The sequence below is a fragment of the Aedes aegypti genome, chromosome 2 (genome assembly GCF_002204515.2).
Source record: "Aedes aegypti strain LVP_AGWG chromosome 2, AaegL5.0 Primary Assembly, whole genome shotgun sequence".
Taxonomy (NCBI): domain Eukaryota; kingdom Metazoa; phylum Arthropoda; class Insecta; order Diptera; family Culicidae; genus Aedes; species Aedes aegypti.
In genome coordinates, this window is record NC_035108.1 from 64390112 (window position 1) to 64412570 (window position 22459).

At 37.6% G+C, this 22459-nt stretch overlaps 1 protein-coding gene across 5 annotated transcripts in view; it reads right to left on the bottom strand.

Moving 5' to 3' along the window:
• Positions 1-596: 596 nt before the first annotated feature.
• LOC5566358 (leucine-rich melanocyte differentiation-associated protein) overlaps positions 597-22459 on the bottom strand; it is a 30352-nt gene continuing 8489 nt past the window's right edge. For 2 of the 5 annotated variants that reach the window (XM_011494721.2, XM_011494722.2), the window contains exons 2-4: positions 10983-11081; positions 10777-10920; positions 597-1289 (exon numbers count right to left, since the gene is read on the bottom strand). In XM_011494721.2, coding sequence (XP_011493023.2) covers positions 791-1289; positions 10777-10920; positions 10983-11081 — 742 coding nt within the window. In that variant the 3' untranslated portion in view covers positions 597-790. Of the gene's footprint in view, positions 1290-10776; positions 10921-10982; positions 11082-11483; positions 11635-22459 lie in introns of those variants that run through there. The other 3 variants (XM_021841056.1, XM_011494720.2, XM_021841054.1) reach the window with 3 other exon arrangements.

Sequence of the window (22459 nt, forward strand, 5' to 3'; positions counted from 1 at the left end):
CAAAGTTACAGCTTATTTACCGTACCGATTGGCCAAAAATGACCCCAATGCACAAGGAAGGTTAAAAAGAATTACGTCCTCACTGGTACAGGGCCTGATTCTCAGCTTAGTGTACAATGAGCACTTCCATTGTTATAAAATGAGAGCTTTCTTTGCCAAAGTTGCCATTTTCGCATTCGTATATCGTATGGCAAGTACAATGATACTCTATGCCTAGGGAAGTCAAGGAAATTTCCTTTACGAAAAGATCCTGGACCGACTGCGAATCGAATCCAGAGACCTTCAGCTTGGCTTTGCACAGTAGCCGTGGCCTCTATTCACTCTGCTAAGGAAGGCCCCAAAATAATCCGTTGACTCGTTCTAAAGCCATTTCGAAAGATCCATTTTTATCCATATGTATAGATTATTCGAACTTTTAAGATATGCTCATCTATCTTACTGCAGAAAAACTTCTACTTTGAAAAATCCACAATCCAGCCAAAACTTTCAGAATCCTTCGATATGTCCAGGCTATTTTTCTAATTTTTACCTCAAGCTCCTAGGCAACTCATGAGATGGGCGTTTTCTTCAAACGGAAATAAACGAACAAACTCAGCTTACAAATAACATCGTTCACATTTGTACTTAAAATTCGAGAAAATTAGAGATTTATCTCATCATAACTCAACAAATATATACACGTATACAAAGATACCAGCAGTCTCAAACTTAAGTCTAATATTTGAAATAAAACGTTTCAGTCGCATTCGCGAAACTTTGGTCACACCGCATCGACTTCCGGTCACCAGCCTCAGGAATCCGATTCGTTCTCCTTTCGATGCTGCAGTTCCTGTTCCTTCTTCCGCTGGCGTCGCTGCGAAGCCTTCCGGCTCATCTGCTGTCCCCGACCGACGCTCTCGAAGATGTTGAACGGCGTCTGCCCGATGTTGTAGGTGTGTTTGTACTGCTTGGCTTGGACCCGCTGGGCGGAAGTTACTTCCGCGTCGTCAAGATGGGTCAACTGAGGCAGAATACTGATCACCATCATCCGGTAGTCGTTGTGTTCTAGGGTGGAGTTCCCGTTGAAGGACGAAGTTGCTCCAGGGTTACCCATGAGGGAGAGGTACCGGAGTGATGGGCAACAATCGCGAATCCGGTAGACCCACTTCTGGACGTTGTCGATTTCGCAGTGGTTGAGCCACAGCAGCGAGAGGTTCGGTAAGGATGGAAGGGTTTTCTCGTCCGGCTGGGGGTTCTTGTCCAGGATAAGGGTGTTCAGTTGGCGGAAGTGACTCAGGAAGGAGAGGTCTCTGGGGGAGAAAAACGGAAAATTCAGAATTGATTAGTTATGGAGTAAGTGTGGAAAAAAAGAATTTAATTATATTATAGTTGAGTATGTGTATGTAACTACACAGAAGCTGAGAATAGAGCTGAAAAAAATACCTGTGAAATATCACATTAAGGATATTTAAGCCAAATGGTACGAATATGTAATAGTAGTTTCGCAACAAGTTGCAGAATAATGATTTTTACAGCACGGGTTGTTAATTTAGATAATAACATTTTTTTGCAATTCCGTGAAAGACCACTTGAGGGTATCAGGAATCACATTGGAATTCATTCACCATTATTTTGCAATTTCTAAAAATTAGTAGGTAATGATTCATTACGCAACTAAAAACAGTTGCGTAATGAAAAAGCGTTACGTAATAACCATTACGCAACTAATTTCAGTTGCGTAATGATTATTACGACACTGCAGAATTCAGTGCAGGAGAGTAGGCCGTTTCATGAAAGATTCTTGTAATGAAAAAAAGCCTTTTGCGATGATAAATTGCAAAAAATGTCTTTATCCATTCATTGATAGAAGATCAAAACTTTCTCTTAGGAACAAGCTTTTGATCTTCAGAGAAATTTTCAGGCCAACCTTGTTGTATGATGTACCAATATGGAGCTGTTATAATACCAGGATGAAAGCTCTGCAGAGGATTCAATATAAAATTTAGAAAATGATTCTGTAGCTCCCTCCCTGGTTTAGTACTAATGAGATACATGGAATATCCAATGTTGAAAATTGCGCTTCTATGCTTCAGGAATAATGGCATTTTTTTATTTACCACTCAAAAATGTTGTTCTATTTTATAAAATTACGGCCAAATTATACAAGAATAATGAAAAAAAATCTTCAACCTCCCGTCATAGAATACTACCATGATGTTATTGCACCCCTATAATCCATGATGTGTGGCAAATTTTCGGCCCATCTCCACTCATTGAGTTAAATCATCTAATGAAAATTACGACCCTTCAATTTAGGAATTATAACCCTTTTCCGCCAGCTTCCTCTTTTAAATTAATCATAAAACAGGAATTTCGCCCTTGTGATTCTTGAATTCGGTATTTTTTTCTATACAGTACTCAAACTTCTCCGCCCACCTCCTCAATGAACGATGTCATGAAAATTGCGCACCATAGGGCACCACATCTCAAGAATCGTTTCAATTGTATCATTCACATTTAATAAGGGTTCTATCATATAATGAAAACTGCACGCGCATCGTTTAGTTTTAGTGTCAATTTTTCCGCTCACCTATTCTTATTGAATAGTAAAGTATCATGAAAATTCATAAGGGTACAATTCTATAATAACGGTTCTTTAACCAAACTAAAATAACGCTCTTATGATCCAGGAATTATTACAATTTTCCGCCCCCTAGGGGCGCAATTTTCCTCTCATGAAGTTATACAATTAAAAACTGAGCAGAAAAATTGTGATAATTCCTAGATCATTATTTTAGTTGGGTCAGGATTTCTGATGATTTATTTCACTCACTTCTCAAAAGGGTACTCTCTTCTAATGAAAATTGTACTCCGTTAAGTACAAAACACAATACTGTCATGTAATGAGAAAAGCAATTATGAAGTTTTTTCCGCCCACTTTCTTTATAAACTTGTATCATATGATGAAAATCGCTCCAGCATGATTCTCTATTCATGACCTTTTATTTTATTTCACATACAATGTGGTTCATAGGCGCGCCTTTTGAGAAGTGAGTGGTTTAAAAAAGTTTTTTTTCCTCCATTAAATTTATTTAAAACAAATCATGTTACTTAAGTTGCGCTCAAATAATCCAGCAATCATGGCGATATTATCGCCCACTTTCTTATTAAGTAATATCATGAAATGAGATTTGCGCTCCTATGATTCGGAAATTAGGACGAATTTCTACATCTCCTCCCCTTATTGAAAATAACGAAGTTAAACCTTTTTTTCCGCCCACCTCAAGGAGTAATTTCATATTGTAAAATTTGCATACCATTAATTCAGGGATAATGACAAATTTTATCATCCAGTGCTCCCTTGTGATTAACAAAATCTATCATCTAATGAAAACTGCGCCTCTATGATCCCATCTAATCTAAAGAGAAGTGCCAACTTCATATCCAGGTATTATGAGAATTTTTCTGTTAACCTAATTTAATGAAAATTGCGCCCTATGCTTCAGGAGCAATAGTATTTGTTTCAATTCAATACTCAAAAACGTTCTGCTATCATATGAATTTTGTCCCAATTAAACACGAACTACATGAGAAAATTCTACTGCCTCCTTTTATGAAGCTCTACCATGTTGAAAATTTCGCACATATCGTTCGTGAATTGTAACAATTTTTCCGCCTATCTCTACTCACTGAGTAATATCAACCAATTAGATTTAAGGCCTTTGATTCACCAATTATAACTTTTTTCCACCCACTTGCTCAATTATATGATTGAATTTCAATCATATGATGGAAATTGCACCCTTATGATACTGGAATTCTGACACCTTTTTTATTCACTACTCAAAAGTGTTCGCTCAGAGAGTATAATCGTACGATACGCCATACGATATACGAATGCAAAAATGGCAACTTTGGCAAAGAAAGCTCTCGGTTAATAATTGTGGAAGTGCTCATAAGAACACTAAGCTGAGAAGCAGGCTCTGTCCCTTAAGTGAGGACTTAACGCCAAGAAGAAGAAAAAGAGATAAATAAGAAGAAGAAGATTTCAAGTCTATTGAATATATCTTCGAGATATTTTGTGGAATACCTATAAATAAATGAGAAATGGTAATGATAAATGGTATAGAACTGAATTCGGGTTTTCATTGAAGTCTATTGTTGCTTTAAGTCATCCAAAGACATCCTGGATATGTAGGTCTGAAGGAGATTTCTTATGCACCGTACAATTTATTTTTATTTTCATACAAAAAATCTTATCATGGGCGTTGAAAAATCCCAAAAATTGTCTTACATGATTAATGAACAGCCCCTAATTATATGCCTATGCTTAACGTTAGATATTTCAGTTCCGAACGTGGTTCCACGCATGTTTGGCAAGATTTGTTAGTTCCAAGCTATCAGCTATCAAGCTTTGTCAAATGTGAAAATATTTAGCCAGCGTTGAATCTACAGGCTAACATCGATTGCTTCTCTGAAAATATTTCTGCATTCGTTGTTGCCTCTGTATCAATCCCTGGTAACTATTTGCCAACGTGTACTGATAGCTTCAGGCAGTAGCGCAACCAGGATTTGATTCTTAAAAGATTTTTGCAAATTTTAAGATGCTTTTTAAGAAGATATTTTTTTTATAAAAGTAAACTTGGGTTAAAGAATGAGGGGTCAGAGCCAGTGTTGCGATGGATCTTCTTCGTGAACAATGATCGACGCATCTTCGCGATCCAACATTCGCCAAAATTCATTTTTCATTTTTGCGTCATGAAAAGCATAGGCCAGGAGAAGTGGATGAACTTGTCATTCATTTTTCTGTCAAATCTCATACAAAAACTACTTTTTCTCTGACAGAAATTCACTCTAGGTGAACCACTTCCCCTGGCCTATCGCAAAAAGCGAACGGATGCAACGCCGAAGAAGCAAAATGAACACACCGATAAGTGGTTCGTGAAGCCTTTCCACTCGCAGGATTCATTTATCCACGCGCTGTTCATTCTCGTTTTTCATTGCAAGGTTGCTTCTTCTCATAAAGTCAAGCAAACACTTCACGCTGAGCCAGCTCCACGCAGCGCATGTGTTAAAATTACACAGAATGAGACAACCAATGCAGAACTGGCTCACTGAGCGAAAATTCTGTGTAGGTCGCACTCATTTTGTGAGTTGCCGACGTGTTGACCTTCGGCTGTGCGGGGATCGATGGAAACGGAACTGTCAATGATCTCCCGCGTGGCAGCAAACAGTTGTCCGTTGGTAAGATGGGAAGTTTTATGAGATGTTTTCTAGCGAAAAGCCGGAAGATGGTCGCAAATGCGAAAGTTTTTTCCCCATTTGCTTCCGCTTCGGCTACTCAAATAAAAATAAATCCGAAAAACATTTAAATTGGAATGTTTTTTTTTTAATGTTTTCAGAAGCAAAACAAAAATGGAAGCGAATTCCGTATTCGGGATCATGCACAAATTACGTCACGCTCCGAGGGGGGGGGGGAGGGGGTCAAGCCAAGCGTGACAAGCCTTACAAAAATTTCGGAGGACTCATACAAGAAAACGTGACAAAGGGGGGGAGGGGGTCAAAAAAGTTGAAATTTAGCGTGACATAATTTGTGTACCATCCCTTCCAAGCGTTCCTCCTTTCTGCGCACTCATTCAGTTTTTTATACACAAAACTGTGTACAGCCCCTTTGCACAGAATTTGTGCTGCACGAAAAGAGGTCAATTTTGTGCGCTCGGCACTCATTTTTGAGCGGAGCAAGTTTAGCGTGATTATTAAGAGCCCGGACATATGGGAAGGAATCCCTGTCATGGCAGTGAAAATGGCTTCCTCACATATACAAACACATTTCCGGAAGTCCACATTATTTCTCAAAATATTTCACTTACCTACACTAAGTTCACTCCCAAATTGCTAACGAGACATCAGAACACTATTACCTTACGATTTCCGTAGGTTTAACACTAGTAGCTGGTAGAAATTTCATGAACCGTGCTAATTTTCAACACGGACGTTAAACTTTGCTACAATTGTTTACACTTATTCGCCTGCGAACGAAGAACACTTTTCGTCGAATTTTACACAGTTTACTTTCACTACTTGTTAATAAAAGAACAATTTCTGTTTGATTTTTGATGAAAATAACTTAAGATTTCACCAAACCGTGCTAAAAACAATCACTTAATCACAGCATTTCGCTTTTTTATTTTTCTAATTTTACGCCGGCTGCTCGCTTGCAGGGCTGTCAGATACGGTGATAGTTACGTATGACATCAAGCAATCTTAATTAGGTGAAGGGGAAAAGACTCAAATTGAAGTAGCAATTACTGGCAACAACGTCTTATCAATTATAATTTTACTATTACCAACAAATAGGAGAATATTTTTTGTGTACCACTACTTTTATACAGTTATTAGTGGATTCAAAGGAGTTTCACCTTAAGATGATCGAAACGAATATTTTCCTGCTCTTCGCGAAGAGCATTCTATCTCTTATCCTATTAACAATTTAGGGGTGCCGCATGCGTCTTGAAGGTGAATTTTCAAGCTCTAGGTTGAGTATTTATGAAAAATCAAGAAAACTACTTTTAACAAAAATTTGTATCGATTTCACACAAATTTGATATTTAGGGGGGTCTGTAGGCTTGAGGTTACGCTTCCGCTTCATAAGCGGAAGGTCATGGGTTCGATTCCCAGCCCCTCCACAAAAAAACCCGTCCAGCCACCAGAAGACGCCTCACGGAGGACCGTGCTTTGGGGAGCACATCCATCCTCCGTCAGTATCAGATGGTGACTGAGACAAACTGACTCTCTTCGCAGTCAGCTAGCCTCACTAATAGCAGAGCTCTCTCCTACCTGCTCGGTGTGAGAGTAAAAAGAGTAGGAGAGAGTGAAACTAGATGTAAATATAGATAAGTTGAAAATAGATCTGTATCGATAAAGAAGCTACAGATCAACTGAGTCCGGCACAGTAGTGGCCACGAGTACGGAGTGCCTATAAAAAAAAAAAAAAATATATATATATATATATATATATATATATATATATATATATATATATATATATATATATATATATATATATATATATATATATATATATATATATATATATATATATATATATATATATATATATTCAACAAAGTTTTCATAAATTTAGTTTTTAAGATAATGGTGCTGAAAATTTCAAAATTGGTTAGAAATGACCGAAGTTATGGTGACTTCACTGAAGGCCATTTTTTTATAACTTGAAAATTTACCTTCAAGACGCTTGCCCCTCTCTAAATCTCAATATTTTTGGTTCAAATTTTGAGGTTTCTCTTCTAATATGAATCGAATTCATACGAGTACAAGAATTTTTGGTTTTGAGAGGTTTTGAAAAATAAGCCGCACACTAATAAACAGTAGTGAGTAGCGAATAGGGACATGCATGTAACCCATTCAAACGCAACTCTGAAATTCAAGTAATCCGATAATCGAGTTTTTTGCAGAGCACAATGTTATGAATCAATTAACCATGACGTCACGCTGCAACTTCTAGGCTGGATTCGCACTTGCTGCAAGACCATGACATGGCAATTTTTACAGCCGAAATGCTGCCATAGTGAGATTGAATACAAAAAATATTCGATAAAATAAATGAAAACGAAATTAGGCAGCGTCCATTTATGACATAACGTTAGAATGTGCAATTTTCGACCATTCCCCTCTCCGCAACGGTCTTTGAATGAAAAAAAAAATGTGTTTGAGCCGCAACGTTTGAGCCTACTCCCCCTACCCCTAGAGCGTTACGTAATTTGTGGACGGTGTCTTTGTCTGCATAAATTTAGTGGCGTTGTGTATTCAATTTGACTTTCTGCTCTTCTATTTATAACTGCAATTCTGTTCTCAGTGTAGTCTGTATTTTTCTGCATTGGCCCTTTCAACGAGTAGAACATAATGAGTGACGTTTAATTTCAGGATTTGTCAACAAAAACGAAATGTTACCAATACATAAATTAGTTTTTGCACAGTTTTGGATTGCCGAAGTGAACATTTTTGTTGCCGACAATGGACCGATGCACGAGTTCACTAATTTGACGTTTGAGCGGTGCCGAATTCACTAGTTTCCATGACGACATAAATAACACGGCACCGCTAAAACGTCAAATAGTGAACCCGTGCATAGGTCCATAGTAATTGCATTGCCGATAAAAGAACAAGTGCCTCGTGACTTTGGTGAGGAAAAATAGAAGATTAAGAGAATAAAATAGTGTTTTGTGTATAATAATTAACAAATGAAGAGTGCTCAAGTGTAGTTAAGGTGTCTGCTGCTAATTGTTGTGCTCTATTGTTGCGTAAAATTGCCCTCTTAAAAGTTCAGCTGCTTAGGTGGCCGACAATACTTAAGTTCCCCTACGTTCCATTTCATTTTCAAGAGTTTGATGCTTCTTCATTACGTAAATATGATAACATATCTTAAATATCCGCGAAAAAATGATGTTGAGCATATTAGGTCTTTGAGAAGTGTAAACAACCAATTGTATTTCCAAAAATATAGAAAATCAGCTTTTTGTCGTAAAATTTGGTGTCCGACAAACTAGCCTCGTTGTAAATGAAGGTTCACTATAGACCGATGCACGAGTTCACTAATTTGACGTTTGAGCGGTGCCGAATTCACTGGTTGCTATTGTCACATAAATAACACGGCACCGCTAAAACGTCAAATAGTGAACTCGTGCATTGGTCCATTCTGCCAATGGATCAATGCACGAGTTCATTATTTGACGTTTGAGCGGTGCCGTGTTATTTATGTGGCCATAGTAACTAGTGAATTTGGCACCGCTCAAACGTCAAATTAATGAACACGTGCATCGGTCCATAACTGCATGTTTGTAACATTCGACAAAAGTAGGCATTGAGTAAATGGAATACCAAGTGTGCATTTTATGGCATTATGAAAGAAAACTAAAATTTCTAAAAATTACTGGGAAGTCAAAAGTGCTTATTTGAGACTGATATTTTATACAACTCATCTTGCATACTAGATGAATAGTCAGAAAATATTTCTATAGAAATTTTATTGCTATTACATTACGAGGCTCATTTAAAATCTCGATGTGACTGTTATGCGGTTATAATTACCAATGTGACAAAACAACCTGGTATTTTTTTTCGAATTTTCTAGAACAATTTCATAGATTTCAGTAAGTTGCTTGAAAGTATTTATCATTTGATGACTCTCCATGGTATTAACTCCATTTTGAGAAAAATGTCGAATGTGACTGTTATGCAGATGACTGCTAATGGATCCTTTTAAGCTTAAAAAGTGGTGGAATTCTCCTTGGAAACATTTCTACAACACCGTGGAATTTTTTCTAAGGGAGGGGCATATTGCCAGGTTTGTTTTGAAATGTCAAGATTTGGACCGTTTACAAAAAATGTATTGTACCCTTGTTAGAAGCTACTTGGCAAGAGAAAGTTGCATGCAAAGTTTGACCAACTAAATAATCAAAACCTTGACGTCAAAAACTACAGCAGTTATGCATTTGCTACTGCGATAGAGCAGTTTTTCCTTAAGGGGGGCGTATTATACCTGTTTACCCTACTGATGTTTCCTTCTGATCGGGTCTTTATTCTTAGTTAATTTCGAGGGATAGACGCTTGGAATCCAATAATTTACTTGGACCTCGCAAACATCTTACTGCGCTCAAGCTTTAGCCTCATGGAAAATCTGTTATGATATAGGGTTTCGTTCTACTTCGTCGTAAGAGCTACTGTTCGTCGTATCAAACTTAAAATGTTCCACTACGGCAGATATTCCAACTAACCTGCAACATAGATTCATTTTCCAAATGTAATTTTGTGAAAGCTTTCATGATTCGTCCACTTGTACACCAAAAATGCAATGAAACTACTGTATTTCGATAAATAACTTCAGTTCAATTATCCACTTTACACTTTTTCACCGAAATCGCATGGACGAACACGATTTGAGAGAAATGCTTAGCGATCGACATCAGTCACACCACTTTCCAACACAAGTTTCTTTCCGCCCCCGTGGGTGACTTACTTCGCCGGGCACTTATTTTCACTATGGAAATCCTTCGTACTTCTTCACTGAAGGATTTCATTCCAATCACACGCCGTAAAACTTTAATAAATCGCCAAATTTTACGAAATTTCCTCAACCGCCGCGTATAATTGAGAATGTAAACAAAGTTCAATCCGTCGTACTGAGAAAAAAAAGCTTGTGTGCATCAATGTGTGCGCGACGCTCGACGTAAAAATATGATTCCTTTGATTGTGTTGTTTTCGCTGTACTGTGAGCAAATGCCATAATTGTACGGTCAAAAGCAATTGTGTTCATATGTTTGGGCTGAATTTTGATGACGAACAATTAATTTTAAAGGAAATTAGTATATTCCATCATGCTGAAGAAATGGAGGGAGATACCCGTAGATCTATATATTATAGTAAAACATTTTATTATAGCGTTGATATGTTGTGTTTTAACCACTCAATACACACAGTGAGCCGTAAGTTGTGAAACGAATCTGGAAACTGATTGCGACGGAGTTGAAAACGATACGACGGATTGAGAATTCGATAAGATGCATTTTCTTTGCATTATTTCCAAAAACAGATCAAGATTTATCAACATGTTATTGTACAATGCTAAAGCCGTTTTAGGAAAGAATTGTTTGGCATCGGTTTGTATCAGCATCATTCACTGCAATACTGGGAAAATTGCAGTTCTCACTGATCAATGATTAATACGATGGATACTAGCACATCACCCTATGTCAACGCAAAACAATCAACTCGACTTACTTGATATCGTTGTAGCTCAGATCCAGAATGGTCGTCGTCTTGGAAAATTTCTCCGCGATTTTGCGCGGAATCTTCGACAGCTTCTCGTACGCCAACGATAGACGCTCCCCACTTCCGTCCGAATCCGGATATTGGCTGGAATTACTAAAATGGATTAAAAATAATTCACACACTTTCACGTATAGAAGTTTTGCGTGGAAACTTACCTCATATTGCTCTTGATCGACATCGAGTCCGATGACCAGTCGTAGTTCAGATACAGCTCATCGTCGTCGTCTACGTGCGAGTAGTTCTCGATGAAAAATCTACGGACGGAATGAAAAGAGGTTCGTTAGCTCATTGACAAGAGAGGCAGAGGCGATACGCTCAAGTAACGTCGTAATTTGTAATTATTGATTCGTGCATGGGTTCAGTGCATTTCAAAACCATCGGTGGCGATAAGGTAATGGCCGTGAATGCATCTCGGCCGAACAAGATGACGATCGTATGGAGACTTGAGTACGGTCTTCAGGCACTGAGAGAGAGAAAAGGAACGTTCGAGCACAAAGTTCCTCGGACGTTCGCAGTTACAATTTCCAGAGAAATGTTTGACTAGTAAACACAAACAGGAACGAGCAAACTAACTAATGGGGACATCTGGAAACAGTGAACTTTGTGGTACATGTGGTTGATTCGAACTAATGAACTACTAAACTATTGATAATTACATCATTTTCTTCCGCAGTACTACACCCACTCAAATCAACGTTCTTGACTAATCCCTAAGGAAAACTTCTCCGTTGTCCAAAACTCTTTTTCAAAAAGATCGACGACGACTTCCGACCGGACTCGAGGACAAAATGCGACTGCGAAACCTCCAGCTAGTGTATGGACTAACAGACTTCACCATCTCAGAAGATGTGACACAGATAGCGCGCTATCAGTCAGTCGCCACATTCTCGACTCGACAGCCGGCAGCCCGCTAGCGCTGTGTGAAATTGGCGACGCTTCCCCGAGAAGAACACGCATGATCACCTTTCGGGGTGTCACTTGAGTAAGGGTATGCGAAATACCGAATGATTCCGTCAAAAACGCTTCGAAACGAAATTCCGCGGAATTCCACGGAACTCGCACAGGCGAAATTTGTATTTTGCTATTTCGTTTCGTTTCGCCAAATTTTTAAAATATTTCCACGGAAAATTGAAAACAAACGGAATAAAACGGAATTTCTCGAAATTCGAGTTTAATTTCGAACAAAAAAGAGCAAAGCGTTCGCTTCTACTCCTAGCAGCTACAGTCAAAAATGGGTCCGTATTATGGATCAAATCGACTCATATCATGGATCAGAACACTATAACAGCAAATTATCTGCGAGGCAAACGAATGGTGTGCTAGTGAAAGCATACGTTTTGGCGTTTCTTTAGGAATCGTCTTATCTTAGATTCATAACTGTGGTATGGGTTTCAATGCCCCACAAATATGAATCAACGCTTCTAGGCATATGTATGACATTTTATTTCCTACGAATGGAACAAATGTGTTTAAGCATGTTTTTGTTGATTGCGATGCTGTATAGATTTATGGTTCGCGTAGGTAAAATGGGTTCTGCGTAATTGCTACTCCATTTGATGAGATATTCTCCGTTTAATCCAAATTTGATCCATATCTGTGTGCTATCCATAACTGTGGGATGACTGTAGTATTGATTGGTCCGCAGGATATGATAAACTGCACTGCCGTTGTAAAGTTTCCAAAAACGCCCATTTGCCCTAAATTAATCGCGGCGAATAGCCCAGGAAAGCAACAACTGCGTTTGATGAACTACCGCAATGTTATCTTCCATAAGAATGAAGAGAGCAAAACCACGGTTTCCTCCGGGGAACATCGCTTGTCCTTTTGATCAAATCCATTAATATATCGCAAAAAATGTTTGTACACAAATGTCAAAAAAAGCTGCGGAGCGTGAGTCCCTGATGCTCTGGATTTGCTCAGGTGGTGCAGATTATTGATGCGCGCATTAGTTCTCTCTCTTGCTTTCCCGCTATGACGTCACTTTTAACTCTGCATAAGAACAGCGGAAGAATAGAAGAGAAAACTAATAGCACGCATCAATGAGTTAAGGCTCTTCGCGATTTTGTTGTTGTGTCATAAAACACTACATGTAGCAACGAAATCGCAGCGATTGTTTGTCGCTGTCGCCGTAAAAAATCGCGTTGATTTGGGTGATCCAAAGCCAAACCTCAAATCTTCAAGAGCACAAATCTAAAGAACCAGACGACCATTCAAGCTGAAAATTCTATCGATTGGTTACTCGATGGCCAATCGATCAAGTGTTCAGCTTGAACCGCTCTCGGGTTCGTTAGATTTGTGCTTTTGAAATTCTGAGGTATGCCTTCGATTTATATTCACCTTAAACAAGGAAGATGCATACATTATTTTATATCGAAAAATGAATCTAGGTTTGTTCACGCTATACCACACCACCAACTCCTCTCTCATCTTATAACGTGGCATAATTTCCTCACGACCCCCAATTAAAAAAAAATGCGAATATTGATAATATATCGTTACAAGTATTGGAAGCCAAATGCCGCAAGGCAAAGGTCTTAACCTTTTCAATACCGACATCAAGTTTCAAAATTCTTTAGTTTCGCCGTCTTTCGATCGATTATGATGATTTGTTTTAGTAAAAATCACAAATCAGTTATTTATTTGATTCATGCATTGCAAGCACCATCAAAATTAATTCCGGATTTAGATTCAAGTTTGGTGGGGTACATAGGGTATTTCACAATAAAAGCGCAACAATTTTTTTCGATTTTCGCACATTTAGATCTCGAGAAAAAATAAATAAGTCAAACATTAAATTTAGCTCATTGAAAGACGTATTTTCTGAACGAACATGGGTGAACTTGTCAATCTTATTTGCGGTTCCTCTATGCTATGTAGTCCAGATTCAAAAATTTTGTTTCGAAATTTTCAAATATTTTTTAAAATACTCTCGAGGCTCAAAATTCAGTGAAAATGTGATTTTGTAGTCAGTTTTAAACAAAGAACCTGAAAATGAGATAATATCAACAATGCTTAATTCTTCCAGAAATCGTCCAGAAATTCCTTCACAGATTTTGGAAAAGGATCATTTCTCCAGTATTTGCTCTACAAAATAATAGAAATACCTTCAGTATTTTCTACAAGGTTTACTCCAAAAGTTTGCATTCATCCAAATTTGATCCCTCCAAGGATTAATTCACAGTTTATGCAAGGCTTTTCCAGAAAAAATATTAGGAACTTCTAAATTAACCCCAACAGGCAATCCTGGTTAAGTTGCTGTCGCAATATCTCTTGAAGTTTATTACTTTTGCAGTTCTTTTAAATTTATCTTGATTGATTTCTTAGGTATGTGTTGATGGATTTTTTAAATTTAATTTAATTCAATACTCCAGCAAATACTAAAGCAAATATTCCAGTGATTCCTCTGTTCTACTTATTTTTCTTCTTCTTTCTTGCGTTGTGTTCCAACTGGGACAGAGTCTGCTTCTCAGTTTAGTGTTTTCATGATCACTTATCGACTTGTGTCCCCAATCACATTCATTCAAGTCACAAAGCATAAAGTACATCAAAAAAATGAATATCATTACTCCATGTTTTATGGTATATATTAGCATAACATCACATCCACATGATTAAAAAAGTTGTAAGGCGTTTCTAAAAATCAAATAATTTTGGACTCCTCTCAATATTTTTGAGATTGTTTTGAATGTTTGTAACTGCTTTTCGACCCACTTCTTAGTTGTTACATTTAAATTAAACCTACTCATTTCCTTGTGTGAGTGTCAGATATGTTGAAATGAAGATTTCAAAAAACAGAAAAGAGTTTTACCAAAATATGTAAGGGTTCCGCTGAGCAACGCTAAGGTTTCCATATGGTAGAGGATTTAAAAAGACGTTTTATGCCTATTGTCGAATTTCCAGCTTTTGACAAGAAAAAAAAACTTTAACGTGTATTCCGCGAAACAAATTAAAAAAATTCGTTTCGTTTCGGAAAATTCCGTGAGATATTTGATTTCGTATCGAGTTACACGAAACATTTTTAAATTTCGTTTCGTTTCGTCATTATCAGCGCAAGATATTCCGCGTATCGTTTCGTTTCGTATCGACATGGAAAAAATCCATATCGCATACCCTTACACTTGAGAAGTCGCTCGTTCCAACGGCTGAATATGTTGGCCATCGCTCATCTCTATGAAGGCGCCTTGGCACATCGTTACTCTGCTTTAATTGGGTGCGTCGTTGATGATGCGTACGTGTTTCGCGCAGAGAGCCTGGATGAGTGACATGGGCGTAGTCAGAGGGGGACAGGGAGCATACGCCTATCAGCACGACATCAGAATTTCCACAAGGAAGTTCTTAAAAGAATTTCTTCATAGATTTTTCATGAAGATTCTTCAAGAATTTATCTATTAATCCCATCGAAAACTCTTCCAGAGATATTTTCGAAGATACCTCAAATAATTTTATCAGGATATCTTGTACGCAATCCTTCAGATAATACCTACAAGAGCATGATTGACCGCCCGCAGTTGCTACTCTGTAATCGCAAGAACAGCTATACTTACACAGGGAACCATCAGATGCTACTCAGGATCAGTAGCATCTTCAATGTGTAAGTACTGGTGCTCTCATTATTATTACAAACAATAATGGCTGCTTCCGAATGCAGGTCAATTTGGAGATGCGAGGGAAATGTTGACGTGTTACTTGCTTTACGGAAGCCAAGAAGTCTTCTGCACTTCCACAAGAAAACACTGGGAGTTTGGATATGACTCAAACTTTTGCCCCACTATGAGCCATAAAGTATTTCTGAAAAAAAAATACACCTCAAAGCGTCCTTATGGTAGGCCTAGAAAAAATTGCGTTTAATTCATGAATCAACTTTTGAGCTAGCTCGAAACCCCACCCCCACCCCTGATGGAAATCTTAGCAACGCCCATGAGTCTGGAAGAGTGACGACACCGGAGCAAACTTCTGAGCTTATCTTATCTGTCGTTCAGATTTGTCAGCAATTAAGCCGAGATTTTCACCGAAAGTGCGAATTAATATGAATGACGGGTAGCGCACCCGGCTATGCAGCCAGCCGCCGCCCGTCACCATGCGGATTGCGCTTTCACAAATTATCAGCTTGGGGCCGTTTGTTAAAATGCAATTAAGCAATCATCAAATGTTTCCCGAAGCCATTAACCTTCTGTGTCGGAGCATGCGCTAATGTCTTTTTGAATTTGGCTATCAAAAGCTGTGCGGTTTTATGGGTTTGTTTTCTAGCAAGGTTTTAGGTTCTAGATCTTGGGACAAACAATGATTCATGAAACTATGTTTCGAAGCGTTCCAATGATGGTAGCCTTGAAATGTAATGGAAGAATGTTGACTATTTGACAAAGTAGACTTAAGATTAGGACTAAAAATAGATTAGACTTGCTTTGAAAACAAAAAGACCAGTCAGTCAGCAAATATAGTTTTTCGTTTCTGGAAATTATGTTATAAATTTTAAGTGCTCTGGTGCTCGGATTCTTATCATTCGCATCGCTAAAAATTTCTTCAAATCTACGAGTAGGTGCAAAATTTTGCAATAATATAATGATGCTTGGTCAAAACCAGAATCATTTGAAGGCAACTCCTCTATAGGAATGAAATATGTTTCTGAATTTAATGTTCTATGGATACATTCACAGTTATTAGCTGAGAGCTTTTTTGTCAAAGTTACCATTTTCGCATTCGTACATCGTGTGTTGCCTCACAATGACACTCTATGCCCAGGGAAGTAAGGAAATTTCATTACGAAAAGATCCTAGAGCGACCGGGAATTGAACCCAGGTACCTTCAGCATCGCTTTTCATTGCTGTAAACGCGGACAAGTAAAAATGTTTTGCAAGAGCATACATTACAAAATGTTTCTTAATTATGTTAAAAGCACTCAACATTAAGTTCTTCCGATGGGATGTCTTATGAAGTTTTTAAAAAGTTTGGTGTTATTTGATCCCCGTTTGAACACATTTACTTAGGTTAGGGTAACCGAAATCGGAAAAATGTAATTACATTTTATTTTTAAACAATCTACCATCCGATGGATTTCCAGCTCTGACACTGTTTTGCGCAAAAACGAAATCCTTCAATCTAAACCAGAATTTTTATTCTCAATCAATTTTTATTTTGATTTTCTGAAGCCCTAATATAACATTTCGATTTTTTCATCATTATTCGTAATATAAAATGCGCGTCATTTTCCTTGTGTGCTTCATCGAGCACTGCATGAGCTTTTTGAAGATCAAGCTTGCACATGACATTGCATGAAGTTTACTTGAATGTTGTATGCAAGAAAATACTAAGTGTGCTATGATCTGGGAATAAGGCATTTTAAATAAATCTCACTGCCATAATCTGGAAACGTGACGTAAACTTTTGAGCAGATTTGAGAATTTAACCTCCAGAATGATTATTGAGCAAAAGTTTTTGTAACTTCATAATAGATAGTTACTTCGTTCATATTACGAACATTACTTCTGCAGATATATGCCAAATAAGCCGCTTGAAATGCCGCTTACGTCACTCCGTCAGATAACGGAAGTTCAGCTGTTCCAGTCGTAGGAGACCAAGTACAAAACATGAAAAAAACAAGGTGCAGAATTATGATTTTTATTCACAACATTTTTTTTTGTAATTTCGTTAAGGGCAATTTAAAGCTATCAAATATTATTTTAAGCTGCGTTCACTATTGTCTAACAATTTCTGAAAATAGGGTTTTTGAAGGGTGCTGAGATTATTTCATTTTCAGATTCTCCATTTAAAATTGATACCGAGACCATTTTTTTGATAGATAACAAGTCCCGGTACTAATTTAAAAATCATTTCTAAATTTGATTTATGAAATTTTGTAGAAAATCATTGGCTCTAGGCAACATGACATTGACAAATTGTAAACTGTTCGTTCAGACAATCTACACGGATAACATCGGAAATACTAATTAGAGTATGATCTATTATTTCTTAAACATTTTACTCTTTTAATCATCGAGATACTTACAAATCAAGCATCAATCTATGATATTTAGTATTTTTTGATGATTACCCAGGATTTATTTTTTGCTGTGCTTATGTGGTGGAAAACTCTTTCCTTGGGACTTATTCAAAATGTATTCTCGTTTTGATCGGTTATCTAAACTCTTTCTAACGAAATTACATCGCGTATTTCAGAATATCTTCAGCATTTTTACGACTGCTCAAGTTTTCGATCCAAGTGCAGTTTAAGTTTGTCTATCGCATTTATATTGGAACATCATTATGTCGACCGTTTTGAGATATTGTAGAGGAGCTCCATCCCGTTGGCAGGAAGTCGGAAGGATCTGCAAAAAGAATGTTGATTGTGACCAAAGCAGAACAAATGCATAGTTTGCAAGAAAAAATACTCATGGAGAGCAAATACAAACAAACCTAGATACAATTCGAGAGGGATTCGCGATAAGGGCCTATCTGACAAATCAACAACAATGAAAAAATAATCAATGAAATTCTCATGTGCAATTTTAAATCCCAATTGGAGAAAATATACTCAAACTTTTACCTTTTCACTTTAATACACATTTCATAAACCTAGTTTTAAAATTCTCATCAATACTAAACACATCTCCTACAATTCCCCTAGCTTATTCACACTCAAAAAATCTTTAAAGGTTTCGCCTAAAACGTACTCGAGAATGCCAGTATCGCCCAATGTTATGAGCCTGTAATCGATATTATTTTCAGTGTCGCCTATTACTTTTGCGCCGTGTTTACATTCCGGTTTCAATTAAGCCCGCCATGTACGCCTTGTTTATTTTTTGTTTGCAGTGTCGCCGTTTACTCTCGCCGTGTTTTGATTTCGATTTCAGATGCGCCCATCACTTTGATAAACAAAAACACAGGCGTAATTAATAAAGTGTGTGGATTTGCATGAGGTGAAGTTTCGTCTTCTACAAATTTGCGTTTTTGAATAGTTAAATTATCGATAGGGGAAAAGTTCAAGTGCAGTGAATAGACAATCAAGCTACAATTTCAACGCTATATTTTCTTAAATTGTGTACATTTTGTCAGTTTTGCCTAGTTCGCAAATCTTTCTAGAATTTGAATAAACATTAATGCGTTACTCGCAAAATACTTAGTTTTACTATGTCCTTGTTTTTGTTATGGATTTTGTTTGCAGCAATCAAATAAAATGGCTTATTTTATCAATTGTAAAGGATTTAAGAATATTAATCATTAGAGAGATAAATTCCGAAAAAGCATCTACCAATATAAAATCCATTTATACTAGTCAAGCTTAATTGGCTGAAATGCATCGCAATGAATAGAGCAAATATTGTTTTAGAATTCAAGTTATTTAGTATATTATTTTCTTATAAGTCATTCTTTGAGACGTTTTGAATCATATTTATGTTTTCCGTTGAAACGTCCTGGTGGACCCATTTATTTAAGTTTTTTCAATCGCCAAATTTGGAAGGGGCTCATTCAGCAATAACACTGGTGTCTATACAACATGCTTTTTAATTTGTGCATGTAAAATTAAAACCTGTAGGTGGAGAAGAATTTATTTAATCTGCTGGTAACATCAACCATGGAAACCGAGTAAAAACATGCCCAGAGAGAGACGTGAACGTCATGACTAACAAAAATGTGATCAGGGTCATTCATATGTCAAGCTAGTTTTTTGGACAATAACAATGAGCGGCCCGTAAGACTACGTCATTCGAACGTTTCGTAAAATAGCTCATAGGCCTTCTCATGTGACAGGTCCGTCTATGCATTTGTTTTCATTGGAAGAGGACTGGCGCAAACACGAGGCTGTCATTTCCGTAGAAAAACTTTCAGAAAGCTCACCGATTAGTTGATTTGGAACTTGTGACTAGGCCTATAGCCTACATTGCTATTCGTAAACAAAATGTGCACGATAAACCAAAACCACTCAGATTAATGGCAAAATGTGGGCTGTCATTATGAGCCTCTGTACGTACCATAAATTCTTTTGTTCTCATGACTTTTACTGTGCGCCGTGTGTTGGTGCTGTCTCGCTCTTTCTCACGGGCAACTTGAAAACAGAGCGCACAGTAAAAGTCAAACGTTTTATAGCATGCACAAGCTCATGTTATCCGTCTTTCAAATTATTTGTTTGTGATTTCTCGCGATTGGGGGGACAAACATTCAAAAATATATTGTTAAGCACAGAAAACGTAAAGCTTCTGTCATTAATTCCTCAATAGAACAGAGCAACCTTAGTGTCCAATGAGCATTTCCACAGCTATAAACTGAGAGCTTTCTTTGCCAAAGTTGTCATTTTCGCATTCATATATCGTGTGGCAAGTACGATGATATTCTATGCCCAGGGAAGTCAAGAAAATTTCCAGTACGAAAAATTCCTGGATCGACCGAAAAACCTTTCAGCATGGCTTTGCTTTTTATCCACTCGACTGAAGAAAACCTGAAGCTATCATGTGGAAAAAATGATTCATTTTTGAATAATTGAATAATGTTATTGTTGGGTAGTACTTGATTACACAGACAAAGAGCGGACTCGCTTGAAAAATATTGCTGCAGCACTCAGCTAGATATTGAATCACTCTTAAAAGTTAGCATCACCTCAAAACAGGAACATTCATGATGCTATATCTCGAGATGCTGATGATCTATAATGATGCGCTCTTCGGCAAAGTTAAAGGAAAATTCAAAAAGGAAATAATTTGGTTCGCAATTTTGCCGCTAGGTGGTGCTATCAAGCATAAAGAAATGAGCATCTATCCCATCATCTAGATAAGACAGAAAGTTCGAGTCTACCACAAATTTGTTTATGTTTGTGGTCAAGGTCATCCGAAATGCAAACAGTTTGATTCGAATTTTTTTCACTAGGTACCACTAGTAAGCATTTATGTAGAGATATGGAACATCCAGTTTTGGAGGGTTGATCATACCTAAATCTCGTGATTTTAATAAGATAGAATGTTGATTAAAAAGTTATTGGCTTTTGGAAGTGATCAAGGAGAGAATCATATCATATCCAAGTGATTCATGTCGGATGCACTGCATATTCAAGTGATGCAGGTCTTAATAACTTTCACCTCCTTTCAGACTCCTTTTTCTATCTTATCAGGGTCAGAAGATATAATTCGCTTGAAATCCTTAATTTTATTTGCCCACTAGTGACACTAAGCGGATTTTTTAATTTAAAGGTCTGCTCTCTACATGTCTTGACATCCTGAGCAACTTTGCCAAAGACTCGAGCTTTTTTCCTCATGTGGATCAAATAAGGAACTTGCTTTAAATATTAATTTTCCCATGCTTACTGTCTGTATTCCGAATGTCTTTGACTTCAAAACAACTTTGTCGAAGACTTGAACTCTAAATCTCATCTGGTTCATTAGTTATGTGCCTATTTCGTATGCTCACTAGCGCCACCTCACGGTAAAATTTAAAATTGAATTGTTCAACTCCCGTATATCCTTAAATTTCTAAACAACTTTGCCGAAGACTCGAACTTTCTATCTCGTATGATTCAAGCATATTAATAGAACATGCTTAAAATGTTCAATTTTACATGCATACTAGCACAACCTAGCGGCAAAATTGTAAACCAAACTGTTTTTCTTCCGAATGTCTTTAACTTTATCAACAACTTTGCCGAAGACTTGAACTTTCTTTCTCATGTTGATCACATGATAGAACTAGTTTGGAATGCTCATTTTTACATGCATACTAGCACAACCTAGCGGTAAAATTGCGATGCAAACTGTTCGCCTTCCGGATGCCCTTGATTCACGGAACAACTTAGCTGAAGATCACTAAGCAAGCGTCCATTTATTCTTCTTCTTCTTTCTGGCGTAACGTCTCCACTGGGACAGACCCTGCTACTCAGCCTAGCGTTCTTATGAGCACTTCCACAGTTATTAACTGAGAGCTTACTATGCCAATGACCATTTTTGCATGCGTATATCGTGTGGCAGGTACGAAGATACTCTATGCCCTGGGAAGTCGAGAAAATTTCCAACCCGAAAAGATCCTCGACTGGTGGGATTCGAACCCACGACCCTCAGCTTGGTCTTGCTGAATAGCTGCGCGTTTACCACTACGGCTATCTGGGCCCCGTCCATTTATTACGTAACGCTAAAATTGGATATTTTTTACCACCTCCCACCAACTCCCGTAACGCTTTTTGTGTGGAAAAATTGCAAAATTTTATATGAACCGTAACGCTTGAGTCATCTTCCTCCTCCCCCTAGAGCGTTACGTAACTTGTGGATGCCGCCTAAGACAAACAAACTCATATTCCAAACACTCGGATTTTGCATGGCGATCTGGTCAGAATATTTCATTGAAATATGTCTACAAGTTGACAGAGAATGGCAGCTCAATTTCAACGACTGTTAATCAATTTTATACCTTGGAATATGTAATGATTCTCTTCTTTAAGCTAGCAAAACCTAGAGTATCTGTGAACAAGAGTGACGCCATGTTCCAGTTTGAGCAAGTCTCTTTCACGATTAGAATGCGGATCATGAAAGGCTGTGAATTAAAAGTGAGTTTATTTGAAGGGCCCAAACGCAGAAGGATGTAAATGACATTTTGGTCGTTTTTCAGTTGAGTTTATTAAAAAAAACTGCGAGGATGGATAATGTTCGGCTGGATGTTT